Source organism: Amblyomma americanum, chromosome 1, assembly GCF_052857255.1.
Source record: "Amblyomma americanum isolate KBUSLIRL-KWMA chromosome 1, ASM5285725v1, whole genome shotgun sequence".
Lineage (NCBI taxonomy): Eukaryota > Metazoa > Arthropoda > Arachnida > Ixodida > Ixodidae > Amblyomma > Amblyomma americanum.
Window position 1 is genome coordinate 182,021,298 of NC_135497.1, and position 25,379 is coordinate 182,046,676.

At 46.6% G+C, this 25,379-nt stretch overlaps 1 protein-coding gene across 9 annotated transcripts in view; it reads right to left on the reverse strand.

Annotated features, from left to right (window-relative positions):
* The window catches only part of LOC144114302 (TOX high mobility group box family member 3-like), a 460,828-nt gene that overhangs the window by 296,723 nt on the left and 138,726 nt on the right, over nt 1-25,379 (reverse strand). For all 9 annotated transcript variants that reach the window (XR_013311004.1, XR_013311001.1, XR_013311000.1 and 6 more), the window contains one exon: nt 8,203-8,317. Coding sequence is in view for 6 of the 9 variants with exons in the window: in XM_077647949.1 (XP_077504075.1) it covers nt 8,203-8,274 (72 nt within the window). In the remaining 3 variants the exon portion in view is untranslated. The remainder of the gene's footprint in view (nt 1-8,202; nt 8,318-25,379) is intronic.

A 25,379-nucleotide genomic window follows, 5' to 3' on the forward strand; every position in this document is an offset into this window, starting at 1 on the left:
CGTAATAACGACAAGCAAAGGTCGCGCGATAAGCGATCGCCTCAGTTTTCGTAGTTAATTTATGTGCGCGGCGCAACCCCGCATCGCCCAGTGACCAGCCCACGCCGTTTGTCATAGCGAGTGTGCCTCCGCATGTAGGTTAAGCGCGTCGTTACGCCGACAGAACGCGCGCACGGCTTCTCGTCGATCACGCGGGAACAATGGCCGTGTTTCAAGATCTTTCAGCGCCGCCCACACGAAACGAGAGCCAGCGGTGAGTGGGCTCAACTGCGAACTCTGGCAATTATCCGTCTAGCTGGGTCGGCGCTCCTTAGTGCGGCACAAAGGACTTTCCAAAATGAGTCCGGAAAGAGGGGGCTTGAAGCAGAGCGGTGCACTATGCCACCGTCCTTCGACAACGGCGGGAGCAAGAAGAACGCGAGGCGCATTCCTTGTTACCACCAAACGCCCCGACGCACTCAAAACAATAGCGCACAAGCAACGCCCGCGTCTTACAAGACTCTCCTATCGGGCTGTGCAGAGAATACGCGGCGCGCTTAGTATTTATTGGCTGTGCTGCGGTTAGAAATGGCCTGCCGTTGCTGAAGGGGTCTCGCTTCTCTGGCTGCGATGTGGCACCCTCGGTATCAAATAACAACAAACAGCACTGGGCTGCCCTCTACCCACGTATACGGTGCAGTGAGAAATGTGATGATGCAGAACCAGATGTTTATACTTCCGGTCCCGAAAGTCATCCGTGTTGTGTACTTACTGCTGCGGTGCCAGCACTTAGCGCTTCGAGCGTCGGTTCAGGCCAGTCGCATTTTGCGCGACATACAAGGCAGGCCAACCTTTATAACTGGGAAACGACGCATATGCCGACACCAGCGTAGTCTGGTACCGAAACAGGTTAGGAGCTGCATTGTTTCTTTGACTGCGCGAGCACGGTGAATTTAAACGCAAATGTATGCGGTGTTCGTAACATGCATGTTCAGTGATAATCCGGCTATAAACCAAATTCCATGAAAGTCACCAGCATCATAGCGCGCCGCGTTTCGTATAATTTGATATTTCTTCCTTCCAAAAATTTTTCATCGATACCTTTTCACGGCAGTCTCCGACACGGGTTCGAAGCGGTCGCGAGAGGGCAGAAAACAAAGGAACCGGTTCATTACAGATATTTCTGCGCGTCTCACAAGCTGCCAACAACCCACGCTTACTTCAACACTTCAACAGTAGCGTTGAAGTTCCGAAGGGCTATGAGAACACGCCTGACGCGACAGGATGACGATCTGCGTGAACATTTTTGCAATATATGCTGAACGGCAAGACGCTTGATGCGGAGTCACTCGTGATGCGCAACCACTTATGGTATATTTAATCACTGCTAACAACAGATTTTAAAAGTGATAACGAATGAAGTCCTCTCCCCGCATTAGGTCGTTTTTGTGAAATCATTTATTTGGCACCTTCGAACGCATTTCACAGAATTCATAAGTTTGCACTTAAAGGCAAGATGGAGCGTCTCAGTGATACAACTTCTGACCAAAGAGTTTGTATTGACTGCATGCTGACCCGACTAAGAATCGAAAAAAAAAACACAAACAACAAACAACGAAAAGTCAGCTGTATGCTCCTGTACCGCTCAAGCGGCACAAGCAAAGTATCCTCTAACTACATAGTAACCGGAAATAAATGTTTTTTGAAACTTAAAATGCATGTATATGCCGCCGTAAAGCTCTGTGACAAAGTGACGCCCTTGCCTATTCGTCGAAATTAGCTTTGGAAATGTGTATTAATTACCTAAGCCTCAGTTTTGGTGCCTATGCCCTGTATACAGCGAGCTGTCCTTGTTCCTGATTACAAGGTTAAGCTGTGGGGCTTACATAATTTCGCGGGACTGCTTTAATAGTAGTTCCAAATTAATAGCATTGTTGTAGACATAGCAAATGGAATGAGGAAAAACGCCCAAAATAAAAAAAAGCAGTGCCGCTAAACATGGTTTGCCCATACCAAGAAAACAGCTAAATTTAGAGACACGCAGATACGGGTACAGCCCTCGCTTCAACACGGTTGAAAGAATCAGAGCTCCAAAACAAATCGGTAGCAAGGAGCTTCAAAAGGACAACATGATGTGAATGTAAGAAAGACCTTGAGAATTGCGAATTTGCTTCAAGATGCTGGCTCCCCATTGGAAGATTTATATTGGTCCTTCTTTTCTCTTTAGTGCGCTAGCACTAGAGGTTTCATTCAGCCGCTCAGCCGCTGTCTGTGCTGTCCCTCTGTGTGGTTACGTTGTGATGACATCACAAGGTCGCGTGACCTAGATGGCCCTCCTGCCGCCTAACTTGCTTCTCTGGGGATAAAATGTACGCTAGCACTAGAGCCCCCACTGGCTGATTTCACCGATGCTTATCGGTCCCTTTGTTACCTTGAAGAACTAGTACGTGACCTTGTGGCGTCATCCCAACCTGCCCATCGAACTGTAAGCAAACTGTTCACTGTGCCAGGTCACAGCTGAATCGATGACTGGTCACGAGAGATTGCTCGGGAAGAGCAATCTGGGTCTCACAAGCCCGGTGGCAGCACCTGACATCGCAGGGCAGTGGAGCATTCCTTAACCGCTGCACCACTGCGCTACAAACGGTATGAGGACTCCTATCGATCTATGAATGTAAGGCAGAGAATGACCAATGAGAGAAAGAAAACCGAAATGGTAGCGCACCTAATTCGTATCTGGCGTTACCTCGCTAAAGCGTTTGTCTTTTTTTTTTCTGGGATATAATAAAAAAATCGGGGCTTAAATCTCAACCGAGGGGCATAACGCAGGCTTCAGCAAACCTTCAGGAAGCAGTTCAGTATGTCAGTTACGTAAGGTGAACAGCAAGAAATTTTAACAAGAGTCGTGCGAAAGCTCCCGGGTTATAATTAAGGAGTAGGTGCAGTACGAACATAAATGACAAGTTATCGGGACTAGTAAACTTGATGCTAATTGTTAAAAACTTAGGCGAGATGTACTAAGCCTGAAAAATCAGGCCTCTAGCTCAGGAGTTGTGGTTGCTAAGAGTACGAACAAGTTTGCTGCGTTGGCGTACCATGTCCAGGCGGTTGTATTTAGTCCTTTCGAACTTGCGCTGCCAATCCCATTTGCATTTCGAACTGGGCGACGTAGGCACTGCGACCAGAGCTATTCGATACTAAAAGTTGCGAAACTTCCCGCAGGGTCCGTGTATCAAAAAGCGGCGGCCCGAGGTGGCCAAAATTCGGGTGTTTACGGATTGCCGAGCCAGTCGAGGGCAAAAACGTCACCAGCGGGCGCTGCATTTGCGCCGACTTTCCTGTGCGCCTCACTTTCAGTTTCGTGCGTAAAAAAGCACCGGATTTCTTTGCGCTAAAGGGCTCCCCGTGGATACACAACTCGCCAATGGCACCACAGTGCGCCACAATGTGCTAAGTATAGGTTAATTAACTTCTTACGCACTTTTCTTAAATAATTGACGTCCGCCGCGGACGAAAGTTTGTTCGTCGCAATTTTTTTTTTTTTTTGCTTCAAGGCACATCTTAAGGAATTCTTGAAGGCGCTCGATGAAACATCGAGTATGTCTTAGCCCGCTCTCCAGCGCTGCAGTCAATTGAAATAATTGGTTCGTATGTGGACCATATTGACGGATACATAGAGACAACCTGCGTGTCGTTCATGATGTGTGAGGAAGTATTACGTCTGTAGGCTATCACCGAGAGAAAAAGTACACATGAAGCATTACTTTTTTTTCCCCGGGGACCAAGCGCTATGAAGCGGGTCAGCAGCTCTCTTGCAACTTGAGCGCTCGAGCTTACTGAATGGGATCGGAATGACCGTTGCGTTTAGTACTCCAGGGTGTAATAAGTTTCGCCTACCGCTTTCGCAATGCAGCAAAAAAGTGGTTAACCTATTTGAAGGAGTTATAAATCCAAGCCCTGTTCACCTTACACCCTGCCAGCGCCCCTCCGCTCTCGACAAAACGGATTGTTGATTCAAGTGCATGGACAGCGTCTGCAGTTTTTGCGTAATGCAACGCGCACGCGAAGATGCCAGAAACGCCCGAAGCGAAGCAAGAGAATGTGACATTAAGCGCCGAAAGGCAGCATGCATAAACCGTCGTGACAAGGAAATCCACACGCCTTGACAGGTGACAGCACACGAAGCTGTCAACGATATTCTTTCACATTTCGTTTCACGCTTCAGTGTACCGTTCCAAGGTTGCAGTATTAAGAAGTATGCCGTTCTGTATGCCCTCTCAGCGAGGAGAGGGGAGTGGAAGAAAAGCCCCCCCCCCCCCCCCCCCCCCCCTCCCTACCGAGAGGTTTGGAGCGGTGACGACGCGAAGCGAGCTCCACGCCGCGAGCCAGGAGCAAACAAGGCGGCCGCAATATTTTGAAAGGATGTGCATCTTTGCACGCAGGCATGCATTTACTTATTTCGGGAGCCTTCACGCCGGTATCCCTCCTAGCGCAACCGCTCTGAAAAGAGCGACGCACCTGCCAATTATGCTGGCCACCCCGATGAACACAGCCGCCAGAGTAAACATGGCGGGTTCGCACATGATCAGCCAAGTGTTTAGAACAACCTGCTCGCCGTGCTCGTTAGCCAGCTTTACGTCAGCTCTGCATGCGTGTGCAGAAAAGTAGAGCGGAACAAGTGGCGCTGCCTCCCGTGCGATGTGCATCTACCGCCCTTGTCTGTCCGACACCGGCTGCATGGATTCAGCCTCCTTACGCGACTGCGTTCTTTCTTTAATTTTAACTGTCGGCTCCATTAGAAGAAAGCGTGAAAGGTGAGAGAATCGGATACAATGCGTCTGTCAGCTACAGTGACGTCACCACTACGCTCAAGTGACGTGCGCTGTGAAGGAATGAGCTTCCTGCACATTTTACTCTGCCCAAGGGTCTGTATGGAGGTCTGAACGGACAAAACTGCATCACAGTCGTACCACTATATGAACATTAGCATGGTCTGCTGAAGTTTACCAGATCTGTGACAATTAAAGCCCGATCCATGCCCCAATAAACATGTATGATTTTTATGAGTTTATGTGCGACTCAGGCTACGAGGAAAGCCGTAGTGGAGGGCTCCGGATATTTTCGACCACCTGGGGTTCTTTAACGTGCACTGGCATCGCACAGTACACGGGCCTCTAGCATTTCGCCTCCATCGAAAGCGCGGGTCGAATTCGCGTCTTTCGGGTCAGCAGTCGAGCACCACAAACACTGAACCTACGCGAAGGCTCCAAATGAACGCATACATGGCTGTGGGGCTGAAAAAAATGGCTGAAACAAAACTTAATTCATCGACATAAAAATGCCGCTTGCAATGCGCTTACGGATACACACTGGGTGTTTCTGCAAGGGCCTTTAAAAATTCCTAAAGACGTGATCTTTGAAGTAAAAAAAATTGCGACGAACAAACTATCATCCGCGACGGACGTCAGTTATGCAGATGAGGCCGCTGCGTGAACAAAAGATTGCAGGAGCATCATCTAAACTTGAGAGATAAAAAATCTAGCAACTTGGCAATCCACTGTCGCGGCTGCTCACCCTGCAAGCGCCGCCCTCCAAACTTCGCGAACACCACAGTCTTGGCAAAAAACAACAACCAGCTCACTCGGGAAATTACTGAAGCAGTCATCATTGACAACCTAGAAGTAGGCTGCGTTAGCATGCCATCGATAGCCCTGCTTGAAAAAGAGATCACGTTCTTGTCTGTGTCAATATGATTGCATTGCATTCCAAGCCACCTTCAGCCTTTTCTTTACCCCTTTCAGTTCTCATCTTATCAATTTTTGGCCCGTTAATTGTTGCCTCACTTATGCCACCCTTTTACTTGCTTTTAGCGGCCTACTGAATTGTTGGCTGTAAATTGTTTCCTCACTTATCTCATACTTTTATCTCCTTTTATCGCGTCATTGAGTTTTTGGCTGCGTGGATTGTTGGCCCACATTCCTTTTATCTGTTTTTTTACCGCTTCATGAATTTTAGCCATGTTCATTAGCCTCATTTATGCCATGTTTTCACCTATTTGTATGCCTCGTTTTTAGCCTTGTTAGACGGGTTTGTTGTGTTAATCGTTGGCATTTTTTCACCAAAGCCTTGGCCAATTTTTCTTGCCACTGTTTTCGTGCTGCCTTCTCTTTGTCGGGGTTGAAAACTCCGTGAATGTCTTATCAAAAGTGGCTGCTACAGATCGCCCTCTTCATATCTGTGTTGTAGCTGCGCTTGCGCGTCAACGCCCTTCTGTAAAATATAAGGCGCGCATCAAAATACGTCCAAAATAAAGTTGACAGTTCAGCACAGTTCTGTGTGTGTCCTCTTTGTGTCCTCGCCTCCAAGCGCTGTGATCCCACGATGTCTTATAAAAAGCTATACAAAGACTGCCGATATCTAACCACAGATTGCCGCAACCGTATTTTGCCAGTAGCAACGCTGCCGATAGCACGTCCACTGTCAGTATAGTAGCAGCCTGCCTTATCTAAGCATTTTAAAGAGGACAAATTCAAGTTGGCTTGTGTAGATAAACCACGACACTCAAACGACGAAGAGACCACTATCACCGAAAAGAGAACCATGCAAGAAAAGACCAAAAAGCGAAATAAAGGTGCCGTCATCACTGGCCAATTTCGCAAGTGGACTGCACGCGTCGACTCCAAACTTTGAGAACGGATCTGAGAGGCCATGCTACATCGCCATACACTTCAAAACGGTGGCAAGCAACTACACAGTACTTCTCGGCATCTACGTCACTAGTTTCGATCGAGCGGCGTGGAGACTTTAAAATTCAAATCTCTCACCAACAAATGGAGCTTTTGTTGCCGGACAGACATTAACACACCCAGAAAGGGCCAGAGAAAAGATTTTTGTTGAGAACAATGAATGGATGAAGTGGTCCTCAGTGTCGTTTCAAGAGACGACGGGAAAACAAAAAAAAAAACAGGGTCAATCTGTGTTAGAGGCGATGATTAGTAGCAAGAGAAAAAAAAATTGTGGATTAGCTCAGCTAATCCAGGATATACAAAGCGAAACCTGTTGGCATTCATTGTGCTCATTGGCGTTGTTGTTGACAACGTTTTAGACTGCGATGATTTTCAAGGAAAGGAAGGGCGTCTAACTGGCTCCCTGGGTCAGTGAACGCCTCAATCGCGTTTTGAGGTATACGTGGCGGTGGTGTGAGAGAGAGATGTGGGCTGCATGCATTAGCGCTGACAACGTTGTGGCAGACACGCGGCACTGCAGCAATAGGCCGAAGCGTTCATTGGGTGGCCAACCTCTCGCGATCAACCGTTAACTGCCACCTTCCAGGGTGGCAGAATGTGCGCGCTTCCTATCCAGTGTGCGGTACGCACTCAACGTTAGAGACTCCAAGCCGCGTCTGCTCGGCTATAGCACATGGTCAGGCAACAGCCGCGGAGCCCCGGCGCAGCGACGGCGAAGACTCGGCTCGGTGGCGCGGCGAAGTCACGTGATGCGTTGCTAAGGCAGCGGCGCAATAAGGACGTTCAAGGTCAAACTGCAGCCCACGGCGAAATCGGCGCCGCTAGGCTAGTAAAGCTAGAGGGTTAAAAGGTTAAGTCGCTTGAAGTTTCTTTCAACAAAAAGAACCTTATGCATTGCGCTCAGTCCCATTCTTAAAATGCAGTATATCAACTCTCGGCGATGCAGCCCGGTTGCCAGCAGACCGACAAAGTTTGAACACAGCACGTTGCCAACCTCGGGTCTGGAACTGTATCTCCGTCGATTTAAAATATTGACTGACAAACCCGCCAATATTTCTTTCGTTTGTGCTACCATTTAGCAAGACCTACCAGAATATGCTAAAATATTTTACACGCCTCCGAGAGTAGACTTTCTTTTTAATTCAACGTTAGAAAAACGCTGCTTTGAGGCCTTGTTTCCGGCAGTTTGTGCTCATATTCACTTGAGAAGATTAACAACCCTTACGGTTGTTAGCCCTAAATGTTGTTCACAAATACTTCACAAATCCGACAATTCCGGAAGAAAAACATTCTCACTCCGGAGCGAGACAAACGTATATTAAAGGCAGAAATTCTCTGCTTTCCAGCCAAGATCGCGTCAGAACGACTACTTAAATCTTAAAAAAAAGGGGAAAAAATGGAGCCGAAATGGACACGTTTCGTCGAATGGAGCAGAGAAGTAGTCACGCGCGCGCGCGTGTACATGAAGATACGATACCTGCGCGCTGACCTCGGCGGTGGTAGCGTCCTTCCCGCTTGTCCCAAACACACTCTGGCCGTCAGTGTTCATGTCTCTCGGTGGTCACAAGAAGCCGCACTGATTCTCTCCGGGCCTGCGAAAAGGAGGCAGAGATAAGCTTTACATAGGCCCAGTCTCGCGCTCATCGAGACGGGAGAATTGTTCGTGACTGGTAAGCGGCGATATTGAGTATAAAGGCCTCCAGGCTGAACAAAAACTGCCACTTATCGATATGCAATGCACCCCCCCCCCCCCCAATCCTCCATAAAAAAGAGGAACGCAGGCGAAAGGGAAGAGCATCTGATCCCAATTGCTTTTTTCAGTAGTCCCGGAGCAACTGCAACAATCTCGGAAACGCAGCAGCAGACAGCCTATTGTGCGCGGCAGTTTAGTAAAAGGAGATTCGCCTCATCCCTTCTTCAAAAGTGGACGCGAGTCACCCTTTGCGGAAGACAGCCGCCACGAACCGGAAAGACGCCCTGATCTTAGAGTATGGGCAGGAGCTTATAGTTGTTTCAAATGAGCCCAGAAATGCAGTTCGACATTCATATCGGTGGATGTCGTTCTGTCCAAAAGGCTACCCACAGACCGCGCTTGGGCTCTGTTTGAAAGAAGAGCTGTTTCGTTTTCTCTTTTTTTTTTCTCATCAGGATATGAAGAGCTGGCAGTGCTGCGTTTTCCTTCGGGGAGTCCGAGGAAGATGCGCAACACCTGCTCTTAACATTTGCAGACATGCAGCCCACCGGCGGAAACTCAGAGACGGCCGCTGCCCTCGCAAAAATATGGGGTCCGCTGATAACGAGCGCACTACATAGGTATGAGAGATGTGCCTGACCTTAATTTTTAGAAGAGTAAAAAAAATTGGGCCCTACGAAGCTTTCGATAAGGGGTTAACATGCACTTATGATAACAGAACAAAAGAGGCAGTGCTAACTATACGCGCGACGTCAAGACAAAACCTCTTTTTAATTCTTTCAACAGAACTCCAATACCTGGGATATATAATTGTATTTTAATGTAACGGTATGAAAGAAGTAATACTCATCGCAGTTTTCTTGAAACTTTGTCTTAAAACGCACGCACGCACGCACGCACGCACGCACGCACGCACACACACACACACACACACACACACACACACACACACACACACACACACACACACACACACACACACACACACACACACACACACACACACACACACACACACACACACACACACACACACACACACACACACACACACACACACACACACACACACACACACACACACACACACACACACACACACGACATACTAAACATACTAAATCGCAACTAATGGTCCATTCCACACAGTCGCTATAATTATAAACGTTAAATGTTCAGTTATTACTAGCAATCAGTACAAAATAACTTGCGGCAGTGTCGAACTTTTCGACGCCTTTTGGTTCGCATATGATGTTTTTTTTTCTTCTGTTGGCTGCGTCTTGCTTATTTTCCTCATACGCAGTTACTTAGTTCATGTGCTCATGGTGATACATCATCAATAACAATCTTTGAAACTTTGGACGGGGGCGCAGGCCTGTAATCAAGCTCTATTCTGAGCTTTTTGTCAGCGCTCCTTATATGGACGACGTGAATGAAGATTTGGTTTGATTTGACGCATATTGCCGCCTCTGGACTGCTATGTGCGTGTGGACTTTACGCATAAAACTGAGCGTGACCTCGTTTCATTTTGGTACGTCTTATGTTGCATATTACTAGGATTGCTTTTGTCTTCGCCTTTTTCATCTAATCATGCATTCCAGTGCGTGTCGCGAGTTTTGCGCTAAATGTGGACACAAAGACCGAATTGCGGTTTTCTGTGCACGAGAAAATGCTGTTTTTCTTTTTTGTTTTGTTTTTCTGCATATAAGAGCGCAGAATTCGTCAGCGGTGGGCTTCTGCCCACCTAGGTGACATATTCATCGCTCAAGTGCTATTACTGTGTGTTGTGTCAGGTGCTTGGAGAAGGAGTAGGCGACATTGCCTCAGGGTACCACCATCTCCTTTCACGAACATCATTAAATAAACAAAAAAGTTACCTTCCCGGACGCACGAAAAATGAATCCATACCAGCAGGTCGGATTATGCTGCGTTCTGACCCTGGCAGAGGAAATTTAACTTCTTCTCGTGTCATCTGTAAAAAAAACTACTGTTCTGACAATAGCTGCAGAAGCAAAGGTAGGTTTCGACACCAGTGAACAATAAACGGCGGTCAGCGATAAAGAATACTTGAAGTGGTTTACGAGCGAAATAAACAGAAATCTGGCTGTCGCGACATCCCTTAAGAGGAGTGCCTTGCGTGCAGGAACACCGTGCGCGAAACCCTAAGCACATCCGCAGCCCCGGAGTTCCATGATTCAGAACGTGCGGAAGCAGCGAGAGCCTCTACTCACGGATTTGATCAGGTTCGTTCACATATATTGGCACATTTCCCTGTTCACATCGCTTCTTTATAGTAACCTTCATTACCCTCAGATGTCCCTCCATGCCAATAGTAGAAAGCCTTAATTGCCTTATGAGTCCGCCAGAAGTGTCCGCCTCACCTGTTAATAAAATGACGCCATCAAAACTAAAATAAAAAATTAAAACAGAATAAAGAGAACGTTAAATTGAATAAATAAATAAAAACCAAAAAAGAATAAAAATGAGCAAAAACTAAATTGATGAAAACATATACACAGAAAAATATAATGCAAAAAATACGAAAAAAAAATTTTTTTTTAAAAACACAACGCGTGCTGCCATCGTGGAAAAAACCCGCGTTCTAGAAAGTTCCATGCTTTCGCAATCCTGCACGTAAGCAGACTTAAGTGCCCTCAGAAATTTTTAGCCCACGGCATAATAGCTTAAGGCCTTTTTTATTTTTATTAGGGGCTTCCGGTATTTGTACGGAAGTTAACATTGAGGCAGTTACGCCGTCATCCCCGCCGGACGTCAGCAGATGCATCTGAGATTGTTACCGGATGTATAATACCAATTCGTCATTATTTTTACAGGTCATGGTTATATCATGAGAATGGAACGACGAATGAATATTTCTCAAGTGAGCTTAAGTCTCCTTCCTGCCGTAAACAAAAATCTATCTAGCAACGCGGTGTCGGTCACGTAATTATCTTGGTCTCCGCGGCAGCTGTGAATGGCGACCGCCGCTCGAGGAGCGCCCTCGGGCGCCACAAAACACTGCGCTCGCAGGTCGTGATTCTGAAGGGCCTTCCTATCGCTTCCGGCGCCACCGTCCTCCTTTGCTCTGCCTCATTTCTTCGGTCTCGCTTATCGCGGCATGCCCTCCGTCGGCTTGGCATAACGGAAGGTCCGAAGGCCTCCCGAATGCGGCTTCGATGTCCGGTGGGGCAAAGGCCGAAATGCGTGAGACGTGCAAAGTAACGGAAGGTTTCTATTCCTCACGAACGTCGCTAGCCAGGGCGAACTCCACGCGGGGTTTTCCGGAACAGCACTCATCTTCCCACCTTTGTTCGCTTCACTTTTTTCCCTGCTGCCGTTGGGAATAGCTGGCAGAGGACAGGAAAAGCGTGGCGTTTGCTTCGAATCACGAGATTGTATGCGACTGCACCTTGCCACCGAAAACGAAATACTAAACCATGAAAATGTAGACCTCAGTGCACGTCGGCACCAGCGACGCGAGTGCGCAAGTGAAACTGTCGTTTCTATACTATGCCATAGTTTCATGACTGATTAAAGAATAAATTTTTTTTTTCTCGAACAGATATCAATACGGCGAAATAGACAACTTGAAATCCTCAACTGTTTTAGTCAGCTCAGGCGTTCCTAAAGGAAGCGTTCTGGGGTCCTGCTACTCCTTGTTTAGGGTAATAACTTGCCGTCCCAATTGTCCTCAACAGTACGTCTTTTTTTGCGGACGATTACGTCTTATACAAGACCGCGAAACGTGTATAAGCGTGCAGGGGTATTCAAAAAGTTATCTTTACGGTGTTGCGAATGGCTGATGGTTATTAATATTTCCAAGAACATGCACATGATCTTTTCGACTCGTAAAGTGCATGCTGTACACAACTATACTCTCTGATGTGACTGCCCGAAGAAAGTGTGTCAATATAACTATTTGAGGGCGCACCTAACTTCCACCCTATCTTGGGACGTCCATATCGACAATGTGTTATCGTCGGCTAGGTAAGGGTTTTCTCCATTGGTCTTTGTGTTATTCTCGCATCAACAATAAACTTACTGTCTACAAAGCCCTCGTTATGGCTAAACTAAAATATGACAAATTTTCGCTCTCAAACTCTAATCGCCTCGAGCCCCTACACAACAAAGCAGCCAGTTATATACTATACGAGTGTGACCGAACATCTAGTGTGTCTCACATCAAGCTATCCTTATCTCCTTCTGATCTCGATGACAGACGTATACAATTCATAGTGCGATATTTTTTCAGAAAGCATTTTACAACATGCCTGGCCAAAAGCTCTTGTTTTCTTTGACTCCTACCTATATTTCTGCAAGAACCTATTACTCTAGCAAAGTTTTTTCTTCCACCCATGCGTACAAAATTGCCTTCCTCACCGTTACTTGCAGCTATTTCATCACGGCACACACTTACTGACACAGTTGTTAGCATATCTAATCCTGAAAAGTTTCGCTCTGCCGTCACTGACCTCCTCAAATGTTTTTAATTACCATTTCTGCGACCTGTTCGTCCTGTTGTCACTGCTATATTGTGTGCGGCCAACTCCCTTCTTGAATCCTTTTTATACCCCTGCCACACGGCAAATTTAATGTCATTCCCATCGAATGACATTAGCACCTAATGCCATGAATCGGCTGCTAGACGGGAACATTTAATGTCATTAGCTTGGAATGACATTCGCCATCGAATGAGTTTCGGGAACTCATTCGCATTCGATCTCGAACCGAATGTGTACTGTTGACACCAGATACGCAGCAGAAACAAGCGACGCAAAAAATAGCATGCGCACTGCCAAAGTTAGAAATTGTATTTATTTAGTTCTGCTAGCAAAATATTAATTTTGGTGCGAACCTCTTGACACTAGAAGCTGTCGTGTACAGTTGTTAAACTCTCGGTCCCAGCAGCAGCCATCGGCAGCGGCCGACCACGAAGCAGGACCTTTCCCGCGACCGCCTATCATGTTGGGTTGCGTGTTCCTTGTTGGTTGGCGTTTCATGTTCGTTTAGCTCGCAAGTACTTAAAGATGTAACTGAGAACTTCACCGTTTGGAAGTCATTTCCACGCTCCGCGCGCCGCTGCGACAGCCATTTTGTTTGTTTACGCTTATCGGATTTGTGGTTGACTTTGTACTTGGCTTGGCTCTTTATGGCTAAAGTGCTGTAGAATTGCCGGAAATAATATTTTAAGCTAATATTATTGTACAGAAATGTTCTCACCCGCTTTTGAAACACGACATAACAATTTCAAACATCTTTTATGCGCGCTGATGTCTTTCAATTGTACCATTTTTTTTTCACTGATCGTCACTGCCATCATTTTCGAATGACATTATTTTTTACCGTGTAGCACTGAAGGAGACCGAATGACATTCGGTTGGAATGACATTAAATTTGCTGTGTGGCAGGGTATTAATTGTCGTTTTTCTTACCATTTTTTTTTTGCTACATTTACTAACTAAAAAATATGTGACTTGGTGTGACGTCCGTGTGCCATTTCATGTGTTTTGTATCGTCCCGCTTGTGTAATGCCTTTCGGCTTATAAGGCTGTATTAAATGATGGTGATGATGACTCGAAAAGAAGCTCCTGTCCCGCAGGTTACAGCACAAGCACAACAGCAGCTGCTGGAAAGAAAAAAGATGAAGTCCTTGAAATGCAATTAAAGGCGATTTCATACACCGTCTGTTTGCTCCCTGAATGTAGAGTGTCTATACCCCGTACATTGTGTCTACACCACGTACGCTGTATCGACGCGGATATAAATGTTTATTGACACAAATTTAGGTAATTAATTAGGCTAGGTTAAATATCTGCACGTGCCCCAGCCGGCTGCTCGCACTGCTGCTCTGGCTTTTTGGTTTTATACCTGCAAAAAACGACGACCTTATTTTGCATGGGTAACTACCTCTAAGCGGCCTCCGCGGTGGCTTAGTGGATTGGATTTTTGGATTGGAAAACATTTAATTCGTCAGAAAAGGCAGAATGCAGACGATCCGTGCTAGGTGGCTATCAGTCCACGGCTGACAGCGACCTGGGTAGCCCATTCAATGACCCGGGTTTGAACTCCCAAGTCTGAGCTGACCAACACGGCCTCCCACTGCTCGAGAGTAGGAACCTGTATTAGAGATTTCGGGGGCGGCTACTCTTTACAATTCCACAATAGGAGCAGGAGACCACTTGGAGGCGACTCCAGACGCGATCCTTCATGACGCCTTACCTGTTGTCAAAATTCTACCCCGGTGAATACGACCCTGCATGTACATTATGTGGTGATTTCGCTTATTGGTTATGGCACTCGGCTACTGACACGAAAGACGCGGGTTCAATCCCGGCCGCAGCGGTCGAACTTCGATGGAGGCGAAATTCTACAGGCCGATGTACTGTGCGATGTAAGTGCACGTTAAAGAACCCCAGGTGGTCGAAATTTCCGGAGCCCTTCACTGCAGTGTCCCTCATAGCCCGAGTCACTTTGGGACGTTAAACCCCAGTAAACCAACTACCTCTAAGCTGTAAATCCTGTGGCTCAAGAGATGCTACATACTGCTGAGACAATACAGCAAGGCATTATATGGGCACAACATCCATGCTCATTAGGGCGCGCAAATTAGATCTGAAGAGGTATAGTGAGGCAAAGAGAATTAAGCAACATCTTCTGGATAACATCGCGCAAGGCGGACAGCATACATATATATATATATATACCAATACACCGTGTCGGTATAAGGCGCTCAAGCCACCTTTGTGCTGAGTCTTGGCGCTATAACTGATATTGCCGCGTTATCTATCTTATATGGCTGAAGTAATGGCCCAGTCAAGAATTGCGAAATGCGTCCAACAGCCATACCTGGGCACCAGCCGCGTTCCACCGCTGCAGGCTGCTCGAAAAGCAGTGCACTCACCACGAAAGTTGACGTTCGCCCAAGCGAACTCGGTGGGCGATTGTTCTGGCAATGCAATACAGTGGAAGCAGGAACGCAACTACGAAAGCTGCAAAGCATGCTTGAACAAGCAATACAATTTGCTCGGATTCTAATCCACGCATACCACGGAGAGGATCTTTGTTCTTCCCAAATCATTAGTGTCATTATCCTCAAGAAATATTTTTTCTGCAATTCTTCTTCTCTAAAGGAATCACGCAAAAATTGCCACCCTTTGTCGGAGTCGAAGCGTACACGATGCACACAAAAAAAAGAAAACTACGCAGGAACAAATTTCGATAAAAAAAACCGAGCGAAGAGCGGTTTCGCCATCGTTTCCGGTTTGACGCCTTCTGTTGAGACATTTACCAAGTTTCAATTTCATGAGTTTTGGTCCGGACTTTGAGAGTGGCGCTTAACAGCGATCAGCCGCGGCACCTCAAGAACGGCGGAGCGCAGCAGCCTTGGGCGGGTTATCGCGATTTGCTAAGAATCGGGTCAGACCTGCACAACTGGCCGATTACCTTCCGAAACGGAGCGATAATTCGGAGCTGCAAGCTAAGAAAAACTAAACCAAGACATTTGCACAGACAGGAGGGCTTATCTTTATTACGCCCAGCCGTCGCTTATCGTGCGCCGCCGTGAGTTTGCTCCAAATGTAAAATGTCCTAGGAGAATCGCCGAGTTCCAGAAACTAAGACGACTGCAGGAGAGAGACCGCGCAGCAGTACAGCGTCGGTTTCAAAAGTTACATGGCAAAACCGAAATTACAATGTCAAACGACAGTAGTGCATGTGATTTACATCGGAAGGTGTGAGGGTGCGGGATTAAAGCTTCAAATGCCCTACATTTTTTCTCCGTGTCAGCAGCATGTGGCGACAATGCCGATGTTATGCGTGTGAAGCCACGGCGAGTGAAGCCTCCATCCTCCAAAAAGTGCCATTTACCACCAACCCACCCTACACAAGGCCTCCACCCACTAGGAGCCCACGCAGCAGCAGCGGAAAAACAACAACAACAAAAATTGGCGGTGGTTTAGCTCTGGGTAAACCTGGAGTGACGCGATAGCTACAGCTGGCCGAGTGGAACTTGGTCAGTTGAATTGAAAAGTCAGTCTTTCGCCGCTCCGTTTCGCTGGGCGTTCCTTCATCGTTGTCCCACTTGACACGGCGCATGCGCACAGCTGTGGCAGTTCGGTTTCGCCGGTGCTCCGCGCCGCCGGCAGCAGCAGTTGCTCCGCACCACGTGGCTGGTCACGTGACGAACCACGTGATCAGTCACGGCGCCGCGCCGCCGGCAGGTGCTCCGCACCACGTGACCAACCACGTGACAGCGTGGCGGCGCCGCCACGCTGAAGGCTCGAAATGCTACCGTAATGTCGCTATCGCTACAAAAAAGCAACGGCAAAATCGAACTCGAAGACGCAGTGTGAAAGCGAGCTTCCCTCCGGAAGCACCACCCAGCAGCCACCTCCTCACCCCACTCCAGTTCCCAGCTACCGGTGCTTTCTCGCATCAAGTTTCATCATCGTCCTGTCAATTTTTTTTTCTTGTACAGCAATTCAACAAGCTGCTCTCGCGTACAGATGAGGCAGAAGCGCGCGAGCTAGGCAAATGGTTGCAATTAGAGATTTGTAGCTGATCGTTAGTAATAGCCATATCAGTTTTAGAATTTCAAAATCGCGATTATCCTCGGCACTGTGTCTCGACAAAATTTGGTTACATCGTGCCAAAATACATGCCCTTGCGAAAAGCATGCAGGCAAAGCAACCTTTCCAGTGCATGCAACTAGTCAAGAAAGCCAAATTTTGTCGAGCTACACCGCCAAGGGTGACCGCGTTTTCTAAATTGTAAAAACTGATATGGCTATTAATAACCAGCTACAAATCTCTAATTGCAACTAGGCGCCTAAATCTAATATTTGAAAAAATTAATTATTAAAAATTAGTTAACCAGATAACTATTTAAAACGATTCGCAGGTTTTCGGTTTCCCCAAACATTGCTAATACTATGCTGAAAAAGCCCTATTTTTGCCTGAAAAAACCTATTTTTGAGAATTTCTTACTTCCTTGAAGCACCTGTTATGAGTTGAGATGCGAGTGCCTGAAAAAAAAAAGCTTGAAAAATTGTGGGAAAATTGTTCCTTTCAGTTTTTTTTATGGCCCAGGAGAAGAAAAAAAACAGAAAAATTTCCAAGTCGAGTTATCTGCAGAGTATCGCCTCTGTACGCACGGTAAAAGTTCGTCTAAATGAGCTATTTGTGAGTGTGCCAAGCATCTGGAGCTGTCCGCGTGGTGGCAATGTCTTTGTAGCAACCAACCGCTGACATCAGTCGCACGTCGACAACTCCGAATTCTCCAGTTGTCTGTGTCGTGTGAAAGAAACTGGTCGCAGCTCGGTAATGTGCACACGAAGCTGTGCAACAGGCTTGCGAGAGTGCGTGCAAAAACTTAAGTACGCACACTTGATTCATGACGTGAGAACAGGCTCACAAGCACTTAAATGCCCTATCCAGAATTGACGAGCCACACTGATGCAATGCCTGCGTCGATTGTATTCTACGCAATACGTCACCATCTTTTCCTGAAAAGGCTTTGCTGCATCTTTGTTTTGGCTTAAAAATATAATTCTGTATGTATTTTTGGGTTGCAAAGTAAATGTGCTTAATGAAGTGCGTTTTCGTTTGTCTTTTTCCAAAATTTCGTATTTTACCGAAATAGAAAAGAAAAACTTTTTTTTTCGAGCACTCAACATTTCTTGAACTTTTACATTTCTATGTAATGCATTTTGGCATATCCTTTAATGAAGAACCCTCGGTTTCGGCAATTCGCATTGTCGCGAAATATGGCCGGTCTACGCAATCGCTGCGTCAAAAGCCACGCTCTCTTCAACTGAATTCCATTACTGGTCCATAACAGCAAAAATATTACATAGACGTTTAAAGGCTATACGTCTATATATGTCCACATAATCTCAGTAAGGGCGAACGACTGATTTGATCAGACAAGAGGCCAACCTCAAATGCAATCAGGGTGTCAACCGCAATAGACGAGCGCTCCATTGTACAATGCGCCGTACCTCAGAAACCTTTAACCCATCGACGGCCAAAGACTCATTACACAGTTTTTAGATGAATTCCCCGCTGCGATGGAATCCGCCCGAATGAGGAAGCTGATCGCCCATATCAGAGGCATATGGACAGACTCGTGAAATCGCTCAATCAGGAAATTCCCGACATTCCCGCACGATCTTGAATGCATATCCCCGCAGCGGCAGGGTCAGGTCACTGCGCGCAGCGGTAACCTTCGCATGGCCGCTGCTAGGGCTCTACCATAGAAGTCGCTGCGAACCGTAAATTGGCCACTACATAGTTAAAGTTAACAATACAGTTAACAGCAAGCAAACTGGTGGCATCATGGGCAGACAGAAATGGTTTCCAGTTTTCTTCACAGAAAACAGTGGCCATTTTTTTCTCACTGAAACAAGGCTTACAAGCAGATGCCACCCCACACCTGAACGAAACAGAGTTGCCCGTAAAAAATGAACGCAAATTTCTAGGCATAACATTTGACAGAAAACTCACTTTCTTGCCACACATTAACGCGTTAAAAAAGAAAGCTTCCCGATCACTAAACATACTCAAAGTCCTTTCGCATAAACACTGGGGTTCTGACAGGTCAAGTCTTGTAAATTTATCGCTCTGTGGTACGACCCCGCTTAGACTATTGTAGTATAGTATATGACAATATGGTTCAGCAAGACCATCGTCCTTGAAACGACTACACCCAGTACACAATTTATCTTTGCGTCTTTCAACTGTCGCATACAGGACGTCGCCCATAACCAGTCTGTATGCAGAAACGAACGAAACATCACTTACAGACAGAAGAAAGATACTCACGTGCTCATAATAAATAATAATTGGTTTTTGGAGGGGAAAGGAAATGGCGCAGTATCTGTCTCATATATCGTTGGACACCTGAACCACGCCGTAAGGGAAGGGTAAAGGAGGGAGTGAAAGAAGAAAGGAAGAGAGAGGTGCCGTAGTGGAGGACTCCGGAATAATTTCGACCACCTGGGGATCTTTAACGTGCACTGACGTCGCACAGCACACGGGCGCCTTAGCGTTTTTCCTCCATAAAAACGCAGCCGCCGCGGTCGGATTCGAACCCGGGAACTCCGGATCAGTAGTCGAGCGCCCTAACCACTGAGCCACCGCGGCGGGGCGGCTCATAAATTCTAAAAATCCGTTCACTACCTAAACATATATGTCACCAAATAGTCACGAAGTGCCCATCTATAATACTGTATAAGAAGAAACCGCAAAGTACCAGGCCACTGCTCTTGCGTTTTGAAGAGATGTACCACAATGTCGGCGTACTGAACACATTACCTGGCATTTATGGAAGACGAGACCGGTCCACTGCCCCCATGGTACGATTTTCCAGCAATCTGTGATTTTACTCTTACACGGTTCCACAAAATGCAAACTCCACAACAACATATAGCACAATAATTTCGTGCGCTGGGGGAAAAATACAATGGTTCCACTGACTTTTATACTGATGGTTCAAAAATTGATGCTTACGTAGGAAGCGCAGTGGTACGAGGGAATGAGAAGGAAATAAAACTTCCGCAGGTGTGCGTCTATCTTCACAGCCAAATGTTACGTCATTTGTGCAGCCGTGGAAAAAAATAGAAAACAAGAACCTACCTAACAGTGTTATTTACCCTGACGGACTCGCTAAGTGTCCTTACAGCCCTTAACTCTAGAAATGCAATTGCTCCGCTGCTTGGCGACATCATACACAACATAAAAGCTGTCATAGCTCAAGAACAAAACATAAAACTCAGCTGGGTACCGAGTCATGCCGGCATAAAAGGCAACGAAAGAGCAGACCTCTGCGCTGCCCAGGCTCGTGGCAAGCAAATAAAAAAAGTAAATGTTCCCTTTAAAGATTGCATGAACTTAATACACAGTAAAGTGAGGAAAAAAATGGCAGTCGGCTTGGGACATTGAAACAAACAACAAATTACACTTTGTAAAACCAGTTTTATGTGACTGGAAGTCCTGCACCCACCAAGAACGATTCAAGGAAGTGATTATCTGCCGCCTTCGTATAGGACACACACACCTCACGCATAATTTCCTACTGACAAAACAAGAGAAGCCCCATTGTGAATTATGCGAAGATGAACTCACACTAAGCCATATTTTATTTTCTGCAGAAAACTCGAAACACTTAGGAAAAAGCATTTTGCAGTCTTTTACAATGAACACATGCCATTCCACCCAACATTACTCTTAGGTGAAGATGCACTTGTTGACATTTCACAGGTTTTTAAATTTTTAAAGAGAGCAGGTGTTTTAAACAAACTGTAGATTCATAACAACAAACTTTTTTTTAAACAACACCTCAGCCATTTTCTCAAACTGAGAAGAAGGCAGAGGTGTCAGCCTCGCCATCCTTGCCCAGCTAAGGATGGCCGGTGAGGCTACCTGACCTTCTTTAAAGCATTTACATTAGTCATTTTGAAATTATGCCCCTTTTCTTCACTAGGGAGTACAGAATAACTCTTTATACCCTTTACACTACCTTTGTTTTTAAGACTTCTTATAAAATCCCGTACAAAACAATTTTCTATACCTTGTGTTTGGCGCATGATAGCCTTAGATGCATATGCGCCACTAATCCCAACACAACAAAACAGTACATAGTTAATACAACATGATTAACAGTACGCGCATATATATATATATATATATATATATATATATATATATATATATATATATATATATATATATATATATATATATATATATATATATATATATATATATATATATATATATATATATATATATATATATATATATATATATATATATACCAAAGCTGCCGTCTGCAACTTGCTTCTAGCAACAAAAATTTACTATGCTTTGCAGATAATTCACTGTGCCAAGATTTCTACTGACCGCTTCCACAGAGTTCCTGCAACTTTTGTTTGGGGTTCTTCCATGGAACCCATGCGACGTGATTGTCTTTTCAGACTTGTTAGTCCATCTTTATGTGCGGCAGACTGTTGCCCGCTTTATGTTTTTTCGCGACACTCCCCACCCGATGCTTTGAGCGTTTCTGTAGACAAATTTAGAATGCCTTGCCCACACTGATTGTGTCCGCTGTCGGGGTAGAGGAGAAAAGAGATGGTAAGTTCTTTGTTTTTTGTTCTTATCTGCGAAAACTTCTCTGACTGTCCTTGTTTATGGAGGTTTATGCATGAGGTGTTTTTTGCTGAGCGCTTTCTGGTAGTCCGTTCTGCAACAGGATCCTTATTTTCAGTGTCGCAAAAAGTTTGTACCAAGACTTCATTTCGATGATTTTCCCTCCCCCTATTTACCGCTAAATACACTTCGTATTGTCTGGACATGATGTACTTACGCGAGTGGGAAAAATGCTACTTTCACCTCGCACTAAGACCTTCTTCTCAAGCTACAGACGGAAACATTGCCCTTGAAGATTTGGCTTCAGAAAGAGGGCATTTTTCTGCCGTCTGTGAACTGCCGCCTCTGTGATGTTCTGCAACAACTGAACTTTGCTTCACCAAATGTAAGAACGCAATTCTGCTCTGGGATGTCTTGCAACGAACATTAAAAAAGCAAATTTATTCGACTTCTCGCACCATACGATACCTTACCGCAAGTTGATGAACCCCTTGATATGTTTTTTTTTTGTCTGACTGGACTACAAAGCTTATAGAAAGCTAGAACGATGAGCCGGCACTGTGAACAAGTTTCGACGAAATCTCATTTCTGCCAAATGACTGTTCATATGAGGGAAGTGTATGAAGAGACAGACTTTAAACCGGAGTGGTTCTCCCGCTTGGTGGCGTGCTCATCCTCACCTGCCGTCTGGTACTCTGCTGCTTTGCCTTTTTCGAGATGCCTTTCGTGCAGTTTCTTAAAACACTGTAAATAGTTCATGTAAATAGAACATTACTTCAGAGTAACAAATACCATGTCTAAAAAAAATCGGTGTTGTGGCCTATGGGCTGCGTGCTCGCCTCGCAATCTGAAGTTCCTTAATTCAATTTCCCTCCCCTTCAGAAAAAGTTTAATTTTATCTTCTTTACTGAAGATATCAGTATCTTATGGTCTACTGCTGACGTCACGCGATAGCATGGTGACGTCATTGAGGAATTTCGTGCTATGGACGGCGGTTTTTGTGCTCATGGGACATATAATGCCTTCGCATTAGTCAATACATAAATAAATATAGCCACGATAGTGACATAACTAGAAGAATAAGAATGGAGTGGAACGCATTTGGTCACGTACTCTCATATCATGAGTGGCAGTTTACGAATATCCCTCAAAAAAAAAAAACGTGTACCGGGAGTTTCGCCTGAGATGTTAGGCAGTTTTAAAAATACGCTTTTTGAGCATTGCGGGCGGTGTAGCGCATCAGAATAAAACTAGGACGTGCTAACTAGTAGGCTGATTAACTAATATTGAATAGCTAACTGTTTAACTATTACTGCAAGTCCCCTTACTTATGAGAGGCGTGTAGCCCATCATATATGTAATATCCATGTCAGTTTTTATAATTTCGAAAACGCATCTACCCTCGGCGCTCTAGCCCAACAAATTTTGGTTTTATGAAGGGGGATTAACGTCCCAAAACGACACAGGCTGTGGGGAACGCCGTAGTGGAGAGCTGCAGATAATTTCGACCACCTGGGGATCTTTAACGTGCACTGACATCTATGTCACAGCAGACGGACCTCTAGAAATTCGCCTCAAACCCTCGTCTTCCGGGACAGCAGTCGAGCACCATAACCACTGAGCCACCGCGGCGGCTCTCAGGTGAAACACCCGGGATATATAACAGCTGCGTCTTACCAGTGCTCACCTAAGTGGCAGAAATGTGAAGGCTAACGAAAAGGGCTCAACTTAAATTGAGGGCAACACAGCGAGCTATGGAAATGAAAATGACAGGTGTCACGTTAAGAGAAAGGAAGAGAGTAGAGTGGGTCAGGGAACAAACGCGAGTTAATGACATCCTCGTCGGAATCAAGAAGAAATGGGTATCGGCAGGTCATATAATGCGAAGGCAAGATAACCGATGGTCGTTAAGGATAACGGACTCGATCCCAAGAGAAGGGAAGCGTAGCAGGGGGGGGGGGGGGGGGGAACGGCAGGTGGGCGGATGAGATTAGAAAGCTTGCGGGGATAAGGTGGCCGCAGCTGGCGTGAAACGGGTTAGTTGTAGAGAAGGGGGATGGGCCTTTGCTCTGCGGTGGGCGCAGTCAACCTGATGCTGATGGTGATGGTTAGTACCACATAGTGCCAAGTAAATATGAAGCGTCGTGACGCGGCGTTACATGTTCGTTTAAGTTCCACAAGCGTTAACACATGGCATGCTAGCCACAAAAGAACGCATTCCTAAGCAGCGAGTGAGCCGGCTGGCGTCCCGTTCACACCAAAACGACACCGAAAGATAATTACGCGCACAGCTGAGTTTGTGCATTTCAATTTTAAGGCGATAGCATTTAATGGCTCATACGCGCGGTGACTGCCCATCCGTTACATCGCCACATAGGTCACGTGACCTTGCGGTGTCACGTGATCATAAGGTCATGTGACCTTAAGATCACCGACGCGCTAGAGTGACGTCACCGCTCCCTCTGCCACGCTCGCGCCAGCTCCTCTTCTCCTCTGTCGTGAAATGAATTCAAGCGCGGTAAAATTCAAATCAGTGCAATGAGTCGCAAACGGCTTTCGCCTTCCCGCAGTTAAGAGATATCTAAGTGGCTCCAACGAATTTTTTTTCCATGCTCGATTTTAGGCGTACATCTTTAGCGTATTTGCTAATAGGAATAGCAACTTTCCCGCTACAAAATATTTGCCGCATAGTGAGCCAGCGTCGAGACCCAGACTTCTCGCTTTAGTACCACAGCCCGTTGCCTATAGACGGTACCTTTGTGTGTGAGACCTCCCTTAAATTTCCCTTTGTTGTTACTAGGCGCGTCCTGCAGTGAAGCACACGACTGAGCCGAGCAGCCAGGGCAGTAGCTGCGGTGGCTACGGGCAGGCGGAACCTGTTTCAGCCTACCGCACGAAAGTCGCAACCGACATCAGGGCCATCGCATTTCCATGACGTCGCGGCGAGAAGGATGTGTATACTCCGATACCACTTATAAGTATGCATATCCTCTTGAGTCAGTCTTGCGGTAACTCATTCTTAGTCGATCACAGATGAGCTGTGCACACAGCAGCAGCTGTTTATGTATGCGCACTTGAGAAACTTGTTTGCCACGAGTTGCGCTGAAAGAATCGAGCTTATTACGGTGAGGGAATGCGCCCATATCAAACGCCCACACGCACATATTAGTCCCATGACTGATAAGGACATCACCATCGAAGCTATACACCGAGCGCCGAACGCACACCAGGAGAGTGCCACATTGGTTGGCCCTCTAAACGCTAAGCATTAAAAAAAAACATTCAAATAAGATCAGGTGCAGGGCATTTGCGCCGGTGGAGCGAGGGAAAAAAGGCGAGGGCGCGTGCGAAAGGGCCCGGCCTGCCTGCGTAATACGGCGCAGTATCGCGCTACTGTCGCGGCGGTGCAACGCTTTTCCTTCCCGAGGCTCCCCAAGGGCCCGGCCGAGAGGGAGAGCGATAACCAGCGCCACGACCGCGGCGACAAGAAGGCCAAGAGGCGCGGGCGAGCCGACCAAGGCCAGCGCAATCTCGCGGCGAGAAGGTGACTCGCGCTCGCAGATCCAGGTCACGGATTTCTGCGCCCGGACCCGGTGCGCACGATGGCACCTCGCGCAGAACTAGAAGTCTTGCCACTCGCTTCCTTCCGATAAGGGGCGTACATCGACACGGCTGAATCACCGCCCGCGATCGACAATCGGGCGTGCGAGAAGCTCACGGACGCGGCCAGCATGCAGATCACGCCGTCGACCGCCGCCCCGAGGTGTTCGCGGCATGAACGGGTCACCCACGGCGACCCAAGGGCGTCCACGAGAC